The sequence below is a fragment of the Rhynchophorus ferrugineus genome, unplaced genomic scaffold, assembly GCF_030347505.1.
Source record: "Rhynchophorus ferrugineus isolate W39M unplaced genomic scaffold, kcgeb_rfMv2 rfM1, whole genome shotgun sequence".
Taxonomy (NCBI): Eukaryota; Metazoa; Arthropoda; class Insecta; order Coleoptera; family Curculionidae; genus Rhynchophorus; species Rhynchophorus ferrugineus.
In genome coordinates, this window is record NW_027472580.1 from 87,116,309 (window position 1) to 87,132,525 (window position 16,217).

Genomic DNA, 16,217 nt, shown 5'->3' on the forward strand with positions numbered 1-16,217 from the left:
TTGGTGTTTTTCTATAGATGAATCAATATTGTTACTTTTAAATATTTAGTTGTCTAGGTAATAAATAAATAAAAATTATTTTAAAATAATATTTTTATTCATACTGTGTTCTAACAACGGCTTGCAGAGTAGATTAAGTAAAAAGGGCAAATAAACTGTAAGTAAATTGGTAAAATACAATAAGTTGTGGATAAAAAAAATACACAAAATAAACTTAATATTGCGCAAGATGTCAAGAACTAGAACACATTTAGAATGTATCACAGTGTCTGGTTTTAACTGAACTCTCGTTTGTTCTTTGCTCGAACTTAAAACACAATTTCCTTTACGTTTAATCCCTTAGTTTTTATTTCCAATGTACGTATTTACAGAAAAACCTTGATTCTTGTTGAAGTCAACGTTAAAGCAGTTTTTGAAGATTCATATATCTATACGTTTCCGACTAACATGCGTTCAAGATTATGTTGCTTTAGCTACGCTAAATTTCGGTAAACATAGGCCGAATTTGGTTTCTATTCCTGAGAAGATGGGTACAGATACGGAGTAACCTCCTACGTGATCCGGATTTGGTGGTGCTCGGTCACCACCCAACGAAGTGACTTTCAATTCCGATCCGGATGGTCGGCTGGAAAAAAAGATAAGATATAAAATGATCTATTTACTATTAACTGTATCGGGCTTACGTTCCGCCAAAGTCTACATAGAGAACTCGTTGCAGGACTTCATAGGTTAATAAGGTGACACCAAATTGAGGGGAGGATCTGAATACACGAGCTGTAATTTATTGATAAGTAAGGAAATCAGTATATGATACGTTATTGCTTGTTCAGATTTGAAGATCTTACCAATGGATCCTTTCCAGAAGGCTCGGAAGCCCTCTTCTTTGTAAATCTTTCGAGTTGCATCCAACACGCCATTATAGGTAGTTTGCCCAGCTCTGGCTACCACTTGTAATCTTGTTTTAATGACATCAGCAGGCGTCACCAACGAAGCAGCAGGAATACCTGCAATGGCACCAGCCACCAACAGAGAAATAGGGGTGTTGTAACCGTTTTCATCAGCTAAACTGGAATAAATTGAAAATTATTGTTTTGCCGACCACCTGCCGACTGTACTGTTTTACCTAGCTTTGGTGTGAGCATAAGCTGGAAAGTAGATGGCACTGAATGGCACGTCACGTAATAAGCAGGCCTTAGCTCCTTTGTATAAACCGAACAATCCCAATTCTTTGACCACAGACCACGCTCGGACTTTCGCTCCTCCAGCAATTTCTCCAGCTACTTGAAGACGAATTTTCACAATTTCCAGTGGGTTGGTGAAGATTACTTGGGATCCTCCAGCCTAGATAAGTATGATATTAATTCCATTGTGAATACCTCTGTGTATATTTCTTGTTGTTTAACTTTTCAATAAGTCTGATAATGATTTTTTTATACTATTAGAATACAGTTTATTATTACAGTTATTTCACGAATTATAACATTTTTCTATACTTACACAAGCACCAGATATGATTTCACCATATAATTTAATATTTCCATTCTTGTCTGTGAATTTGTCTCTAACAAAATCATTCACCTAAAAATTAATTATCAGTTTAAAAGTCCACATTAAACGAAGTATTTAAATAACACCGTCAATTTAATAGCCTTTTCTGGAGCTACACCCATAAGCTGCGGCACCAAGCCTCTGTATAATCCGAAAACACCCTCATGTCTAATGACCTTCTTGAAACAATCGAAACTGTTCCTGTACATTAATTCACCGATGAAGGAGCCGGTTCGCTGGTTCTGCATGCGGGTCTTGACCAGATCGATGGGATAGACGGCAGTAGCACCGACAGCTATAAATTTAAATACATACCTTAGATAGGTCATTAGTTTTTTTGAATCATATAAACAAACCCAGGATTAATCAGCGGGATTTGATCGGATATTTGCATCGATTAAAGCAAAAGGGAACAAGGAATATTAGTATACCAATAGCTCCTAAAGGAATGTCGAGGTTAACATGATGTGGGATACTCACCCAACCCAACAAAAAGTACCAAAACTAAAGCCAAATTTGTTAGTAAACATTTACTATTGATTCAACAAAAGGGTGTTTCAGAACTGTTTGAAAGATTGTCTTTAATTTTAACATCGTTAAAAATTCGTAAAAAGTTTATGTGCAGCGTTTTACATACACGGTGTTTAATGGAAAAATTTGGAAAACTGTTAGTGTTTAGTAGCTAAACACTTTTGCAATCGAAAGATATTTTACAAATACTGATACGCACAATATTCGTTTACCATGAGCTGCATCCAATATTAATTTTCCGACAACTGAAGAAAGACCCCGTGTCTAGTGTTTCCATTTTTACAAAAGCAAAATTTATAGGAAATTAATATGATATTTAAAACATAACTTGCGCTGAAAGAATATCGGAAGTATTTACTATGCAACATACACTAAATCATGTCATTTTTAATGACAAAGCCTATGTTCATTATGTAATCAAGGGTAACTGCAAATATTGAATATTAACTAAAAGGAGAGACATCCTAAATTTTTACATAGTCCAAAGACAATGCTGTTTTTGCGCTTTTGGTTAGGGTAAAAGATGGGAAAAGTTTGTTATATGTAAAAAATAAAACTCTCTAAATATATGAACATTTTGATAAATAATGTTTTATAATTACTTTTGTTTTATTTATAGTTCGAACTTTCCCACTGAACACATTGTTTTACTTTACTACATTTTAGAAGGATTTGACATAATCCAGTGGAAATAAAAAATATTAAAGATTGGAAAACCTTTTTTTGTTGGTTGAACTGATCGTTTAAATATCAGTTCTATATAATAAATAGTGTTATAATCCCATTAGATACTCAGAAATATGTATTTCATATTACTTTGTTATATACGCCTTCTATTATATTTCTTTCATTTAATCTTTAAGTTATCATTAATGCATGAGATGTATTGATGATAAGCATTGATGTCCTCAATGATTAGATAATTACTTGATAATGGCTATATTCACTTAATGCACATGTAATGCTCAATTATATTTAACCAATAAATATATCGTTAGATATTACTAACTGTGGTAATAAAAATATAATTAAATAATTACAGGGTTTTGAGTCTCATTAAAGACAATGAAATGTTTGAAATACCCTTTTGTTACTTCATCAAGGGTTCTTTTTAAACCTACCTCCAGCAATGGAACCCAATGTGAATCTGTATGTACTTTCAAGGATTTGAATCATAATTCCTCTATCTTCTGGGCTCTAGGAAAAATAATAATTCATGATAAATCACTCCGAGATTTGGGTATAAAACATCAAGTAGAAGGTTTACTTTTACTTTTAGAAATGTTACATCAAAACAAAGATACAAAACTCTACTAACTAAACTACTACAAACTGAAGAAAGAGTTAATTAAAATAATCTATAAACTCTTAGAAATTTCAATATTTTAAGAGTTATTAAACTCAAAGATATAAGACTTTTTTGTCTATCAATTTTTAAAAGTGAATTTTATTACTAGCCACCCTGCATATTGTAAATTAGGGTTGTGTTACGTACGGAAACTGCATGAATCTCTGCCAATCTGTTGGTGATCTGTTTAAAGTATTGTTCAGGTGCGATGGCATACAGATCGTTGTAGACTATGCGCCTAAATAACAAAAGAAAAACTTGATTAAAACTTGAAATTTTAATCAGTTAAAATGGATCTAACAAACCCTTCCCAGCTGCCCTGCTCTTCCTTGATCAAATATCTATTGAAAAGATCCAGAGAGGCAGCAAATAAAGAAAAATAGGAAAATTACCGGAAGTATGGAGTTATCGGTTGATCCATTTTATGAGTGACGATGAGATGATTGTATGGAGAATAAATTAGATGTTTACCCTGTTTGATGAAGGACGTCTACCAAGTGGAACAGTATATCAATTTCCAAGGGCGTCATTTGTGACATAGCCTGTGCTGAATGCATGAATTCGTCCTTACTGACTTCCTGATTTCTGTGTCCGTTCGTTACGTTCAGATAGATCCGCTTTACCAGTTCCATGTTGTTGAGCAGGGTATTGAAAGCGATGAAATAAGCGAAACTGACCTTTCGGCTTTGAGTTTCACCTTGTACTGCCTGAAAGTAAAGCCAATCAGCACTTGAATAATATTTTTTACTAGAATTCAGTTCTAACACTAACCTCGATCAAATGTGACTGAACTTCTTTAGTTAAGAGATGGCTCTTAATACTGATCATGATGTCCTGAAAATCCAAAACAGAAATAAAACCAGTACCGTCTTTGTCCGCTCTTCTAAAACCTTCAATGGCATACTCTTCGTGGAAATCGTGCAAGAACTGGCTGAATTCGTTGTAAGTGACCAGCCGCTGCTTGTCCTTGCCGAAGTAGAGTTGCACGAATGGGGAGTTCATGTCGAACGGAATTCGACGATGGAGATCAGTTTTCTTCATCACCTCCACGAATTCATCTATAAATATTGATTTGTTAGATTAAATCGGCTATAAACAATATGATTCGGCGATGACAGATCTGGTTTATATCTGTTTAGATGTTTAATAGTGAGATATGTACAATAAAAATAGGTTAATTATTTTAATAATGTACATATATGTATATTATTAAAATAATTTATGTTTGTTTATATTAATTTATGTTTATATAATAAAATTCCTTAAAATTGCTTGAATTTAAAATAATAATATCCCCAAATGCTTCACTGGTATATCGATATAACTTTTAATGACCTCTAATGAATGCTAATACTGTAAAATATATGCTTTAATAGTTGATAACTCAGATGACAAATATAATACTAGTTCATCAGTTTTTACACCTGAAAAGGAAAATATTCGGAAAAATGTTGAATAAAATAAGTTGTATGAGTGATTAGAAGACTGAGTAAGCTGGAATGGATTGGAAAATTGTATAAAATAAGGTTTTATTTTTCTGAGCTGTTCAAGTGACTAAATCGTAAATTATATATGATAAAGCACTGTAAATTACGAAAGCTAGGTGATAGTACACCTAACATAGTCTTGACATTATTATGTGTGTAAAATATTTCACTATTTTAATTCGATACACTAGTCCAATATTTTTTGTTTTCTGCACTACTTTTAAAATAAGTTACCTTATGGTTAAAATTATTTTTTCGCATATTTAAATAGTTTAATCAAATTATTTAATGTAATCATTCTGATTTGCTTGTGTTTGTTGTAAATTGTTGTTTGGATAATCTGACCTCGTTTAAATAAGATCCAACTCTTCTTGCCATTGCTTGTTGTGGTGGAAATCCATCTATATTCTCTATACTTTCTTCTGTGGAGTTCTGTTTTATTGTTTTTTTTTTGTTCAAAAAAGCTCAAAAAGCATGTAAAATGATTTTCATTGGACATTAAATCCGCAACGACGTGGCAATTATTGTGATAATATTATCTGTTATCTGAAATCTTGTATGCTTTTCACTATATGAGTTCTACTGAGTTCTTGTATTTCATATGTATTTTAGTGATATGCTTATATTATAAAAAAAGAAGATGCCTGTGAATATCAAAGCCCAATATGAACAGACTATAAGAAATTGTCTTTGAATATGCTTTTTACAAATATATGTATCTAAAGGAGAATGGATTGCAATTGCAAAAAATTTTGGTTAATCAGTTTTATATACTTAAAAAACAAATTATAAAATTACACTTGGAAAACTCTGAAATTACGTGGACTAAAGAATCAAGATATTGTAATTAATTTAATTGTAAAAAAGTCTTGGCATTTCAGTCCTTCTAGGAAACGTTAGAGTATATAAAACGTTGTTTTAGAAAAATGTGTTTGAATTAAAATTTAGTTGGAAAAAAGTCACCTCAGGCTTCATTTCAAATATACAAAGTTAAAATTTAAAGTTGATCCCGAATGGCTCATGGTAGGTAAGCCGAATAAAATATAAATATGTTGATATTTTTTCAAAAAATATCAATATTTTTGTTGCTAACAATATATAACCGATATATTGATATTTTATAGCTTATTTTATATTGATATTCCTAGCGCATGGTATATTAGAATGAATTAACTCCTTCTGAATTCCTTCTATGTATACTTGTACTTCAAAATAAAAAAAAACTAAGAAAATGATCTTTAGTACTAATGATTGGTCAGTTCATTTCAGATTTGCTTTCAAAGCTGTTCCTCTTCATGACTAGTTCCATTAATGTCCCATCAGGTGACTAAAATAGCTAATAGACATTTTTGTAATATATAGTAACAGACTATTTGTATGTCCAAGATACATGGATAAATTATGCTACCCAAAACAGACGACTAAAAAAAAAAAAGAAACAAACCACCAAGTGATTTAGTTAGGAATATAAAAAAGCTTGGCGTGAGTTCAACTCAGAATTTATTTAATGACGTATAATATTACGGTTATACTGCGTCACTATCCACAAGGTTGCAAGTTCAATTCCATTGGGCATTGATTCCTTGTTATTGTTTATAGACAACACTGTTGGAGGAAGTTAATAAATGTTTTTGTCACACTTGTGTCCAAGCTGGAGCAAGGTGATCGCCATGCTAGCTACTCGACAGTGGGTAGATTTCACCAGTTATTAAAGATTTATACCCCATAGAGTATTGTTAACCTACACTTTCGTAAATTAAACCTCAATAACTTTAAATTAATCTACATTTTCGTAAATTAAAAAAACATTACACTTTACATCAACTTTCTTTTGTAATCCAAATTTACATAACAAATCAAATGTTTGTAATTAATCAAATGATGTAAAATAGTATTTAAATTAATTCACACCATCAGTTTTTGTTATATAGCCTGATAATCAATTATGCCGAAAATATGAAGCACAATATTCTGTTATTATAATAGAGGGTATTAGCAAAAGTAAATTAAAATCTTTCTTATCTCTTGATTTAATATCTCAATATACTTAAATGCTTCGGCACAGAAAATTTCAATTCGATTTTTATTTATTTTGTTTTCGTTTAAATTAAGTGTCATTGTAGAGATTTTCTTTGTCAGCTAGCACTTGACAATAGTTGTGAATCTCTAATTGTCACAGTGTAACAAAGAAACAGCGCTGTCGTCACAATAGGTTAGGTAATAGCGTGCGTCTTTTACTTACGGAAACTGACCATTCCATTTCCATTAGTGTCGAACAATTGAAATGCGGTTTTGTACAGGGCATCGGGAAAACATAACAGGCCTTCGAAGGCCTGAAATTCGGGGTAAGAAATGAGACCATCCTTGCTAGTGTCCACGATCGAAGCCAGCAGCTTCAGAGTGTTGGCGTTGTAGTTATCCGCGTCCAGCAGACCCAGGTACTTGATGATAAAATCCTCCGGGCTCATGAACCGTTCCCCATTCTTCTCGACGGTGGCGTACTTGTTGAAGATGTCTTGAAGTTGGACCGGCTGCGCCCGCTTCAGATAACCCCCACCCTGAAAGAGGATACAGTCTGATTAGCGTCGATCGAATGATGATGGCGAGGCCGGGTGGTCGTCGACGTCACGCACCTCCAAGAAAACAACCGATTTCGCGGTCATAGCGGACGGTACCTAGTTTGGCGGACGAAATGTCGAAATTCGCGATAAAACAATTCAGGAAAATAGGAAAGTCGACGGCGAACAAGTTACATCATACATAAAGCGGGTTAAAAATAGTCCTAAAACACCGTACGAAAAATAAACTCGGCAAATACTGAGTAGATGTCTCGCGAATAGTGCGCGTAAAACCATACCGGCATTATGTCATCGAGAGATCATCGAATTGTTGTGGTTAAAAGCGCGAATAGCCCGCCGAGAAAAATTCGCGAATTAAAAAGGAATAACGCGTCAATATGTCGACCGCTTTAGTTAACCTCGACCGAGAAAACCAACTGAGTAATTTTAGCATCGTCAGCTGGTATAAACACGAACTAGTTTCAGATTAAGGTAAAACAATTTTTATTGAATTCTTACCCTTAAGAGTCCCATCATTTTTTTTGTGCGTAAAAATTCAGTTTCTGTATTTTGTTGCGTTATATGTGATGGTATAATGTGTTCTTTATACATACTAATATTAACACTGTGTGACTATTTTTCTTGTTTATGCAAATTTTAAATCATATTCATTTATTTAGGTTATTAATCTTAATAAATATATATTCACAAATGAATGAATCAAAATTGCTAAAGTTTAAGTAATCAATAGAAACAATGAGCCATAAATTCTGAAAGAAAATGAATGACGAATTATTAACTTTTCCACTTGTGAACAGTAGAATCCTCTTTCATTACAAACCAGCAGTAATCTGCTAATATTATTAGCACTCTATCTTCCTTGACGCTCTTTTATCTGTTTTATATCCATATCATATTCTGCACCCCAACGTTTCATATTCTTGTAACAAGTCATTCACTAAAAAGCCGGAATTTTCAGCTTTCAGACTGCCTAAATATCTATGAATTACTTTCTTTAGATAACCAAGCCGCTAACTTCTTCGCAGTAAAATTTTCATCGGTTTCATAGTTTTTTATAATTTTTGTTGTTTATAAGCCAACAAACAAAATGCCTTCTCTTAATTTAGCATCACTTAATTTAGAGAAACAGTTTTCAAATACAAATATCCTTTACCATTTTTATCCATGGCCTTGACAAAATTATTGATTAAATCAAGTTTTATGAGTGCTGGCACAATAATCACATTTTCTTGTGGAACATGAGTTTCATATTTAACGTTTGATTTACCACAAAGTCAGTTCTTTTTGGCCAATCTTTAGCTTCATAGTGTGGTTCTTGGTGCCTCTACTGTCCTACTAACAGAGAAAACAACAATATTTCGTGAAACCGCCTTGTACTACTCCAAGCAATATAGCAACAACTTTTAATTTAGCACAAACTTTCCATTCATATTCTTTGTACTTGATTAAATTTAAAATTAGTTTATTGTTTTCAGACATTTCTTTTAAAATCACTCCATATGCAATATATATGGAATTGAATATATAAGGAAGAAGTCCCCGGCTTATCATAGTAAAACACATTTTTTGGCATTTTTTTTTATTCAACATAATTCTGTTCAATGGTGATACACTGATTATAGCGACCCTCCAACTTCTCGACACCATTTTTGTAGTACGATTTGTCCTTTGCTTCAAAATAGGCCTCAGTTTCGGCGATCACCTCTTCATTCAACGAACATTTCTTCCCAGCGAGATCTGAGAACAGGAAATAGTCGCTGGGGGCCAGATCTGGAGAATAAGGTGGATGAGGAAGCAATTCGAAGCCCAATTTATGGATTTTTGCCATCGTTTTCACTGACTTGCGACACGATGCATTGTTTTGGTGAAGCAGCACTTTCTTTTTCTTCAAATGCGTTTTCTTGGCCTTTTTCGGCGATTTCGTCCTTCAAACGATCCAATAACGCTATGTAATAGTCGCTGTTGATGGTCCTTCCTTTCTCAAGGTAGTCAATAAAAATTATTCCATGCGCATTCCAAAATACAGATGCTATAACTTTGCCAGCCGACTGTTGCATTTTCCTACGCTTTGGAGCTGGTTCATCGTGTGCAGTCCACTGGGATGACTGTCGATTGGACATATTGTCACATATCGACGCAAAAACTCGGGTTTATTACGCTTGATCATCTTCAAATACTACTCCGAATCATCAACTCGTCATTGTTTTTAGTCAAAAGTGAGCTCGCGAGGCACCCACTTTGTACAGAGCGTTCTCGTACCCAAATATTCGTGAATGACATGATGTACACGTTCACTTGATATCTTTAGAGTGTCCGCTATTTCATTCAATTTCAATTTACGGTCATTCAAAATCATTTTGTGAATTTTTTAATGTTTTCGTCGGTAACAACCTCTTTTGAGCATCCACTGCGTTCATCGTCTCATTTCACCACATCTAAATTTAGCATACCAATCCTTGATGGTTGATTTTACTGGGGCAGTGTCCCGAAAATCGGCATCAAGTCAACTTTTTGCTTCAACTGTATTTTTTCCCTTTAAAAAGCAATATTTTATCAACACGCGAAATTCCTTTTTATCTATTTTTGTTCACAATAACAAAAGTTGCTTCACTCAAAATGTTATAATTCTCAAAGTAATAATCCGACAGCTGTCAAATTTATACACGTTATGTTAGACAACCATATCAGTAGACAATATTTTTAACAATGGAATAAGGAATTCAGAACACGTAATCTTATTTATGTTAGAAAAATTGTGTCACACAGTGTAATCACTCTGTTGGTATATTTCCGGTGAAGAAAAATAATGTGTCTTAAAATATAAAAATACAGTCCAAAATAATACCTACCCTTGAGGGTCTTACAGTTTCAGTATAACTTAACTTGATAATTTATAATGTATACCTTAAAAGCTTCACAATTGCACTAAAACTTAACTAATTATAATACATTTAATGCATATATTAACTTGTTCTTTTTCGATGTAACTGATTAGAGAAGTAATGTGACTATCTATCTCTGACTATGACTGAATTCAGACAAAATTCACAACCTTAAGAGTTCAAAACGTCAACATTCAAAAGTTGTTGTAGATTTGCTTATTCCTGAATATAATTAATTGTTTTTGTAAGTCTAATTGGGAACAGTTGATTTTTTATTCATAAGATTGGGATGAGTAATTATACGCAATTTGTTTTCAGTTATGACAAAATAATTCAAATTTAATTTATCAATTAAGGGTCCAAAATTTCAGTACAACCTTCTCGATTATTTTGTCCGTTTTTTAAATCGAATTTATGATTTTACAAATTTTATATATTGCCATTCTTTCACAGATTTATTTGAAATAGATGTTAGTAAACGAACAGAATAATAAATAAACCTTATATATTTATTTATAATATTTAAGACAGAACTCCAATATTTAAGAGTCTGTATTTCATCACAAGTTTTATACTTCGAAAATTATTAGTGGTACATAAAGTTTGATTATGAATCATATGTATATAACTTAAATTAACAATTTTATAAAATGTTTACCTCTAAATATATCATATTTGTATTTAACAGACTGTTGGATTTTGTCATTTACGAAAATAAATACAACAAAGCTGTCCAAGTTCCATTATTTATATCTATTATAGATTAGATACATATATATCTATGAAATTAATTTTATATGGGCTTATAAATTGGTTTTGACCGTTATTTATAATTTTGAAATTTTATGTAGGAAAAATGATACACAATGTATTTTATTCAACAATTAACTTCAAGCATTCAAGCATTTCCATGTAGATGTTTATAGATTTTCTCAGAAGGTTATGTTATTGATGTTTGAAATCAGACAATTTTACATTGCTTGATTGGTTTTATTCCTTTTGTGGAATACTTAGTTTTGTTTTGCATATATTTTTTAAACATTTAATCTAAGAAGCTCTATTACAATACTTCAATAATCATTTATCAGTCAATCAACACAATATAAAATAGTTTTTTTTCGATTTGTTATCACTGTTATACAAGTAAGTCTCTTCTATTCAATAAAAGAAGACGATTTAATGCAGATGAGACATATCGAATGGCAGTACATGGCTTTAGTGAATGATAGTTATATTATCATTAATGATTTTTTTCATTTTCTATTCATTTTTATTCATGTATTGCTATCAATATACTTGCATCAATGATTGAATAATGGTATTAAGTGACTTTCGTGTCTAACAGGAGAAGTTTTTGCTAGTTTGTTATGAAAATTAATGACATATTTAAAAAAAATATAGAAAAGTATCACTGAAAGTTATTTATTCTCATTTTTGTGGCAATATTTTGAAGAACAAGCTGGAAAATCAATCTATTTCTTCGGGGCTCTAGAATTAAAATATTTTTGGGTACTTGTTAAAGAAGATGCAGCTATTTAACTCTAATTTTAGATAAATATTGCCCACTCTTTCTGAATTTTGATTCAGTTTACATCTTTTTTACACTTTTTAATATTCCTGACAGTTAAATATCAGATTTACAACTTGAAATAATATCTCCAGTTTCGCATAAAATATTTGATTTACTTATAATACAACTATTGCATGTATTTTTATCATTTCTCGCTTTATAAAGGCATTTATCAAATAATTTTCTATAACTTTTTTCCATCTCTCTGACAATATGACGATACCGTGCGGAAGGGAGCGATCTAGTCATCGATAATTTTTCGTACATTTTAAGCATTTTGAAACTCCATGCCAGTCAATCAAGCTATGCGGCATTGATGATTAAGAAATGGTAATCAAAACGGGCTATGTCTATGTTGTATTATATTAGGCGAGGAAGAGCTTCTCGTTCGATTTTCAAGAGACTGACTCTGAGAATGTGTCTTGAAACAATATGGCTTTCAATTTATTCAAATGACATCGGTATACGTTTGCAATAACAGCCTAATATTTGATTTTAGCAATACTCAATACAGTACATTTTCCTGATCCCACCATAAGCACTCCAAGACCACTTGGTCATAAATTATTCCGCTTCGTTGGTGATGTGGATGGCTATCCTGAACTGACCTCACGACATAAACCTCTTGCCCTTGGAATTGTCGTAGTAGATCTACTTTTTATCGTCAGTTACAACACGCCACAAAAAACTCTTGTATTTTTACCAATGAAGCTGTGATGTTACACGTCTAGAAACTAGGATTTCGCCCAATAAGTCTTGCAATTCGTTGTTAGGCCATTATTTGCAATAGATTTCTTCAAATCAATTAAAAAAAGTAATTAATATTGAAAATTAAATGTTGTTTGCCTTATTATTAGCGACTAATAAGGCCGGATGTCTTCTGGGATGATTTCTAAGTTGGTCACTCGCCAGTCTGTAGGCTTAATGCCGAAGACCGTGGTTTCGGGCTCCACATAAACCTTCGTTGGTAAAAAGGAGACTTAAATATATATATAGACTTAATATTAAGATAATAATTAATATAGACTAAATATAAAAAAGAACTACAAATAATAATATTTTTCTTAGTTTTATAAGTGTTATAAAGGAATTTATTACATCACATCAAATATTCATTAAAAATAACTTCAATATACTTAGATTTTTAATTTTGTATATTAAATAACAATAAAAAATAAATGATTATAGACATAATATAAATGTTTAATGTTAAATTTGAAATTCTTAGAAAAAATATATTTATTGTTGGCATAAAAGAGTATTTTTTATGTTGTTATTTAGTTGTCAAAGAACTAAACGTTTCTTCGTAAAATTATATTCCATGGATATGTGATCTATCCCTAAAATTATCTGTCTTAAAAAGCTTATTTTGCGGAGCCAAACAGGTCCAAACCTAATTCCTTAGAAAATTAATTCAGTTATATAAATAAAATACAACGATTCATCATGATCAATAAGGCCCAAAGGTTAAGTACAAACGGATAAACAAAAATAGATGGTTCCCTATAATGTATCTACAACACTTTCAGATTTGTGAGGTGGGAAAATAGATTGAGTGTTTCGAAGTTTATTTAATTTTTTGACCACCGAATCTTCTGACAAAAACTTAAAAAACTAAATCATCATTATAATATATTATAATTATTATAATAATATAAGGTCATGGAAACAAACCGGTAGCGAGAATATGTTAAAATCGGGACAAAAAATAATAAATCAGAGGAAAAGCAGTAAAAGAGAAGTAGGAACTACTTAAAAGTAACTACTATAAGAACTCATGTATAGGTGAGAAAAGAATCTGAAGAAATCATAAAATTGCTAAAACCATATCTAATAAAAGTAAGAGAATAACAAAATTCAGTAATAATTTTGGATAATAAATTAATCATAAATGGAAAGTGATGGAACAATTAGATACTGGGAGAAAAGAATGAAATTTAAGAAAATGTTGGAGAATACGAGGACGAAAATATAGGAGAAACCAAAAAAGAAAGTTCTACAGACGTAGAAGTGGAAGGAACAAAGAAAACAACAATTGCGAAACATACAGTAAATAGAATAAAAGGGTCAAGAGAATACTAGTAGTAAAAATTGTAGTGGAAAATCAAGAAATATCCAACAAAAATAAATTAAAAAATCAATGACTCCGAAGAATATAGAAAACTTCTCTGTAGCGGAGACGCCACTTCATAGGGTCTTAAACCGATCATTCATTGGGTAACACTTTGATTAATCTTACAATTATCAACAAGATTCAAATAACAAAGGTTTTTTAATTAGAAAATAGAGGGGAAGATAAAAGAGTGAAATCAGACGTATAAAATGCACATTCAAAAGAATTATTTTATTGCAACAACAGAACTTAGAAGACAGAGAATAAAAATTTATTTAAAATTAAATATCGTACGTAATAAACATTTTGTTATTACAAGCATCTATAAAGTGTAAATATGAGTAAACTCAAAACATAATAATACATATAAACTAATTTACATCAAATTATCATAGAAAAAAATAACACAAAACTCTATAGAATATGAAGATTAACCTAATTTAACTAAAATTAATTAAATGACTAATATTGAATATTACTGAAGTAAAAATTATAATTTATAAATATTTTATATTATAGGCAATATTTCGAACATCATTTTATACGTGCATTTCTTCGTTATGATTAATTTTTTTCAAGTTATTTAAGTTATTTATATACATGTATGAGATAAATGACATAATAGATGTAAAAGATATGCGAGTTTCAATCCATTTTTAGTAATATTTTAGATAAATTAATTAAATAAAGAAAACCAACGTTACTAATGACAATGCGTTATATAAATATTATTTTTCGCGCAATTAAAATGGCTGTTGAGTAATTAAATCAAATAAGATAATAAAAAATAAAAAACAGATTAAACAAAATAACCAAAAATGTAACATTACCTTTGTAGGCATGATTGGCACACGATGGTTTTAAGTTACATAATTAAATTCGATAAGAAAGAAATATTTCCCAACTTATATTGATGTCCGTTCTTTTCCCTTTAGCAGAGAAACGAGAGAGGAATACACTGTTATCATTATCCAATTAATTTTAAATTTCGAGATGTTGACTTCAAAAACATCACAGTGTTATTTTTCTGCGATACTGTAGAGTAAATTTCTTAAAATAAATAAAAGTCTTAACAGTTTCATCACATCGGTTTACGTCAATTTTAAGCCAATCTTTCCGGTCAATTGCTAATTTTTTCCTATACCGTTTATGGTTAGTAAGTAATTGATAATAATTGAGTAAAACAAATTACTTACTTCTTGGCAAAAGGCTTTGAACGAAAAAATACTGTCCATTTTACGTGAGTGATGTATGAAACCCTGTTTCGCTTGATGACTACCTCAATCTGATGGTGCTGTTAGGAAATGCGCCAATACATGGGTTAATATCACAGAAAGAGTATGAACCAAATGAAAACTGTAACGTACAGACGATAGTTCTATAGGTTCAAGATATCGCGGCCGTTATTTGAATGAATCGAACTAAATCTATTCACTTTTGCCACCGAAAAAGCAATTTGACGCGGTCGACCTTTTTAAGGTTAAGAATCGAACAGCTGACGTACGTTTATCGACTTCATGAAGATGTTCAAAAAATTCCTAACGATATGCGGCGACGAACATGTCATTTTAAATAGCAACGTGATATCGAGCCTTATCTTACTGATTTGTGACGCTCAAATTATTTTTTAATTCGTATATTTAGCAGAAATTCGAATATTCATTCGAAGCGGTTTCGAATCTCATTAAAATATTATAATATTATTATGAACTGATGTCGGATTGTTATTTAATTGTTAAACGGTGTAATTACTGAGTGATGATTTTTAAAAAATTGCGTAAGCTAATCGTACATCACAAAATTAGTGTTATCGCTGGAATTGTATAGTTGGTTGCCTGAGTTCGGATGCCATAAAAGGCCAAAATTATTTCCGTTTATTTACGGAACACTTAAAAAAAGTTCTGAAACAATGTAAAATAATTGTTTTCCCATGTATAAATAATAACATTATTAATTATACATTTTTTGATTTATACTATTACAACCAAAACTATTAAAACGGCTTGGCAAAAGAATCCTCAAAATTGTGAAATCCGATGTAAAATGAAGGAATTTTTTTTAAAAAAACCAGTTTTGCTTGTAAAATAACAGGAAATCATTTAAGAGTCCACATATGTATATGTGATTAAAAAGTATTAAAGTGAACATACGATCATATG

The 16,217-nt window shown here is 31.3% G+C and overlaps 1 protein-coding gene across 3 annotated transcripts; it reads right to left on the reverse strand.

Moving 5' to 3' along the window:
- Window positions 1–78: 78 nt before the first annotated feature.
- On the reverse strand, window positions 79–15,752 carry aralar1 (calcium-binding mitochondrial carrier protein aralar1). Of its 3 annotated transcripts, none has more exons than XM_076396687.1 (12): window positions 15,255–15,752; window positions 7,157–7,472; window positions 4,199–4,485; window positions 3,899–4,134; window positions 3,575–3,665; window positions 3,201–3,276; window positions 1,635–1,843; window positions 1,498–1,578; window positions 1,124–1,341; window positions 846–1,066; window positions 684–774; window positions 79–625 (listed from the first exon to the last, which is right to left on the reverse strand). In XM_076396687.1, the coding sequence occupies exons 1-12, from the start codon at window positions 15,291–15,293 to the stop codon at window positions 460–462; spliced, it is 2,031 nt and encodes a 676-aa protein (XP_076252802.1). In that variant the 5' UTR covers window positions 15,294–15,752; the 3' UTR covers window positions 79–459. The 3 variants fall into 3 exon arrangements, with proteins under 3 accessions (XP_076252802.1, XP_076252818.1, XP_076252809.1); XM_076396703.1 differs by lacking the exon at window positions 15,255–15,752 and adding an exon at window positions 14,889–15,034; XM_076396694.1 differs by lacking the exon at window positions 15,255–15,752 and adding an exon at window positions 7,548–7,733.
- Between the last annotated feature and the right edge of the window lie 465 nt (window positions 15,753–16,217).

Coding starts and splice junctions, on each gene's coding strand:
- aralar1 (XM_076396687.1), bottom strand. CDS start 15,293: ATGGACAGTATTTTTTCGTTCAAAGCCTTTTGCCAAGAA. Junction 3,666..3,898: donor GACGTCCTTCATCAAACAGG/GTAAACATCTAA, acceptor TTTGTTATTTAG/GCGCATAGTCTACAACGATC. Junction 1,067..1,123: donor TATGCTCACACCAAAGCTAG/GTAAAACAGTAC, acceptor AATTTATTCCAG/TTTAGCTGATGAAAACGGTT.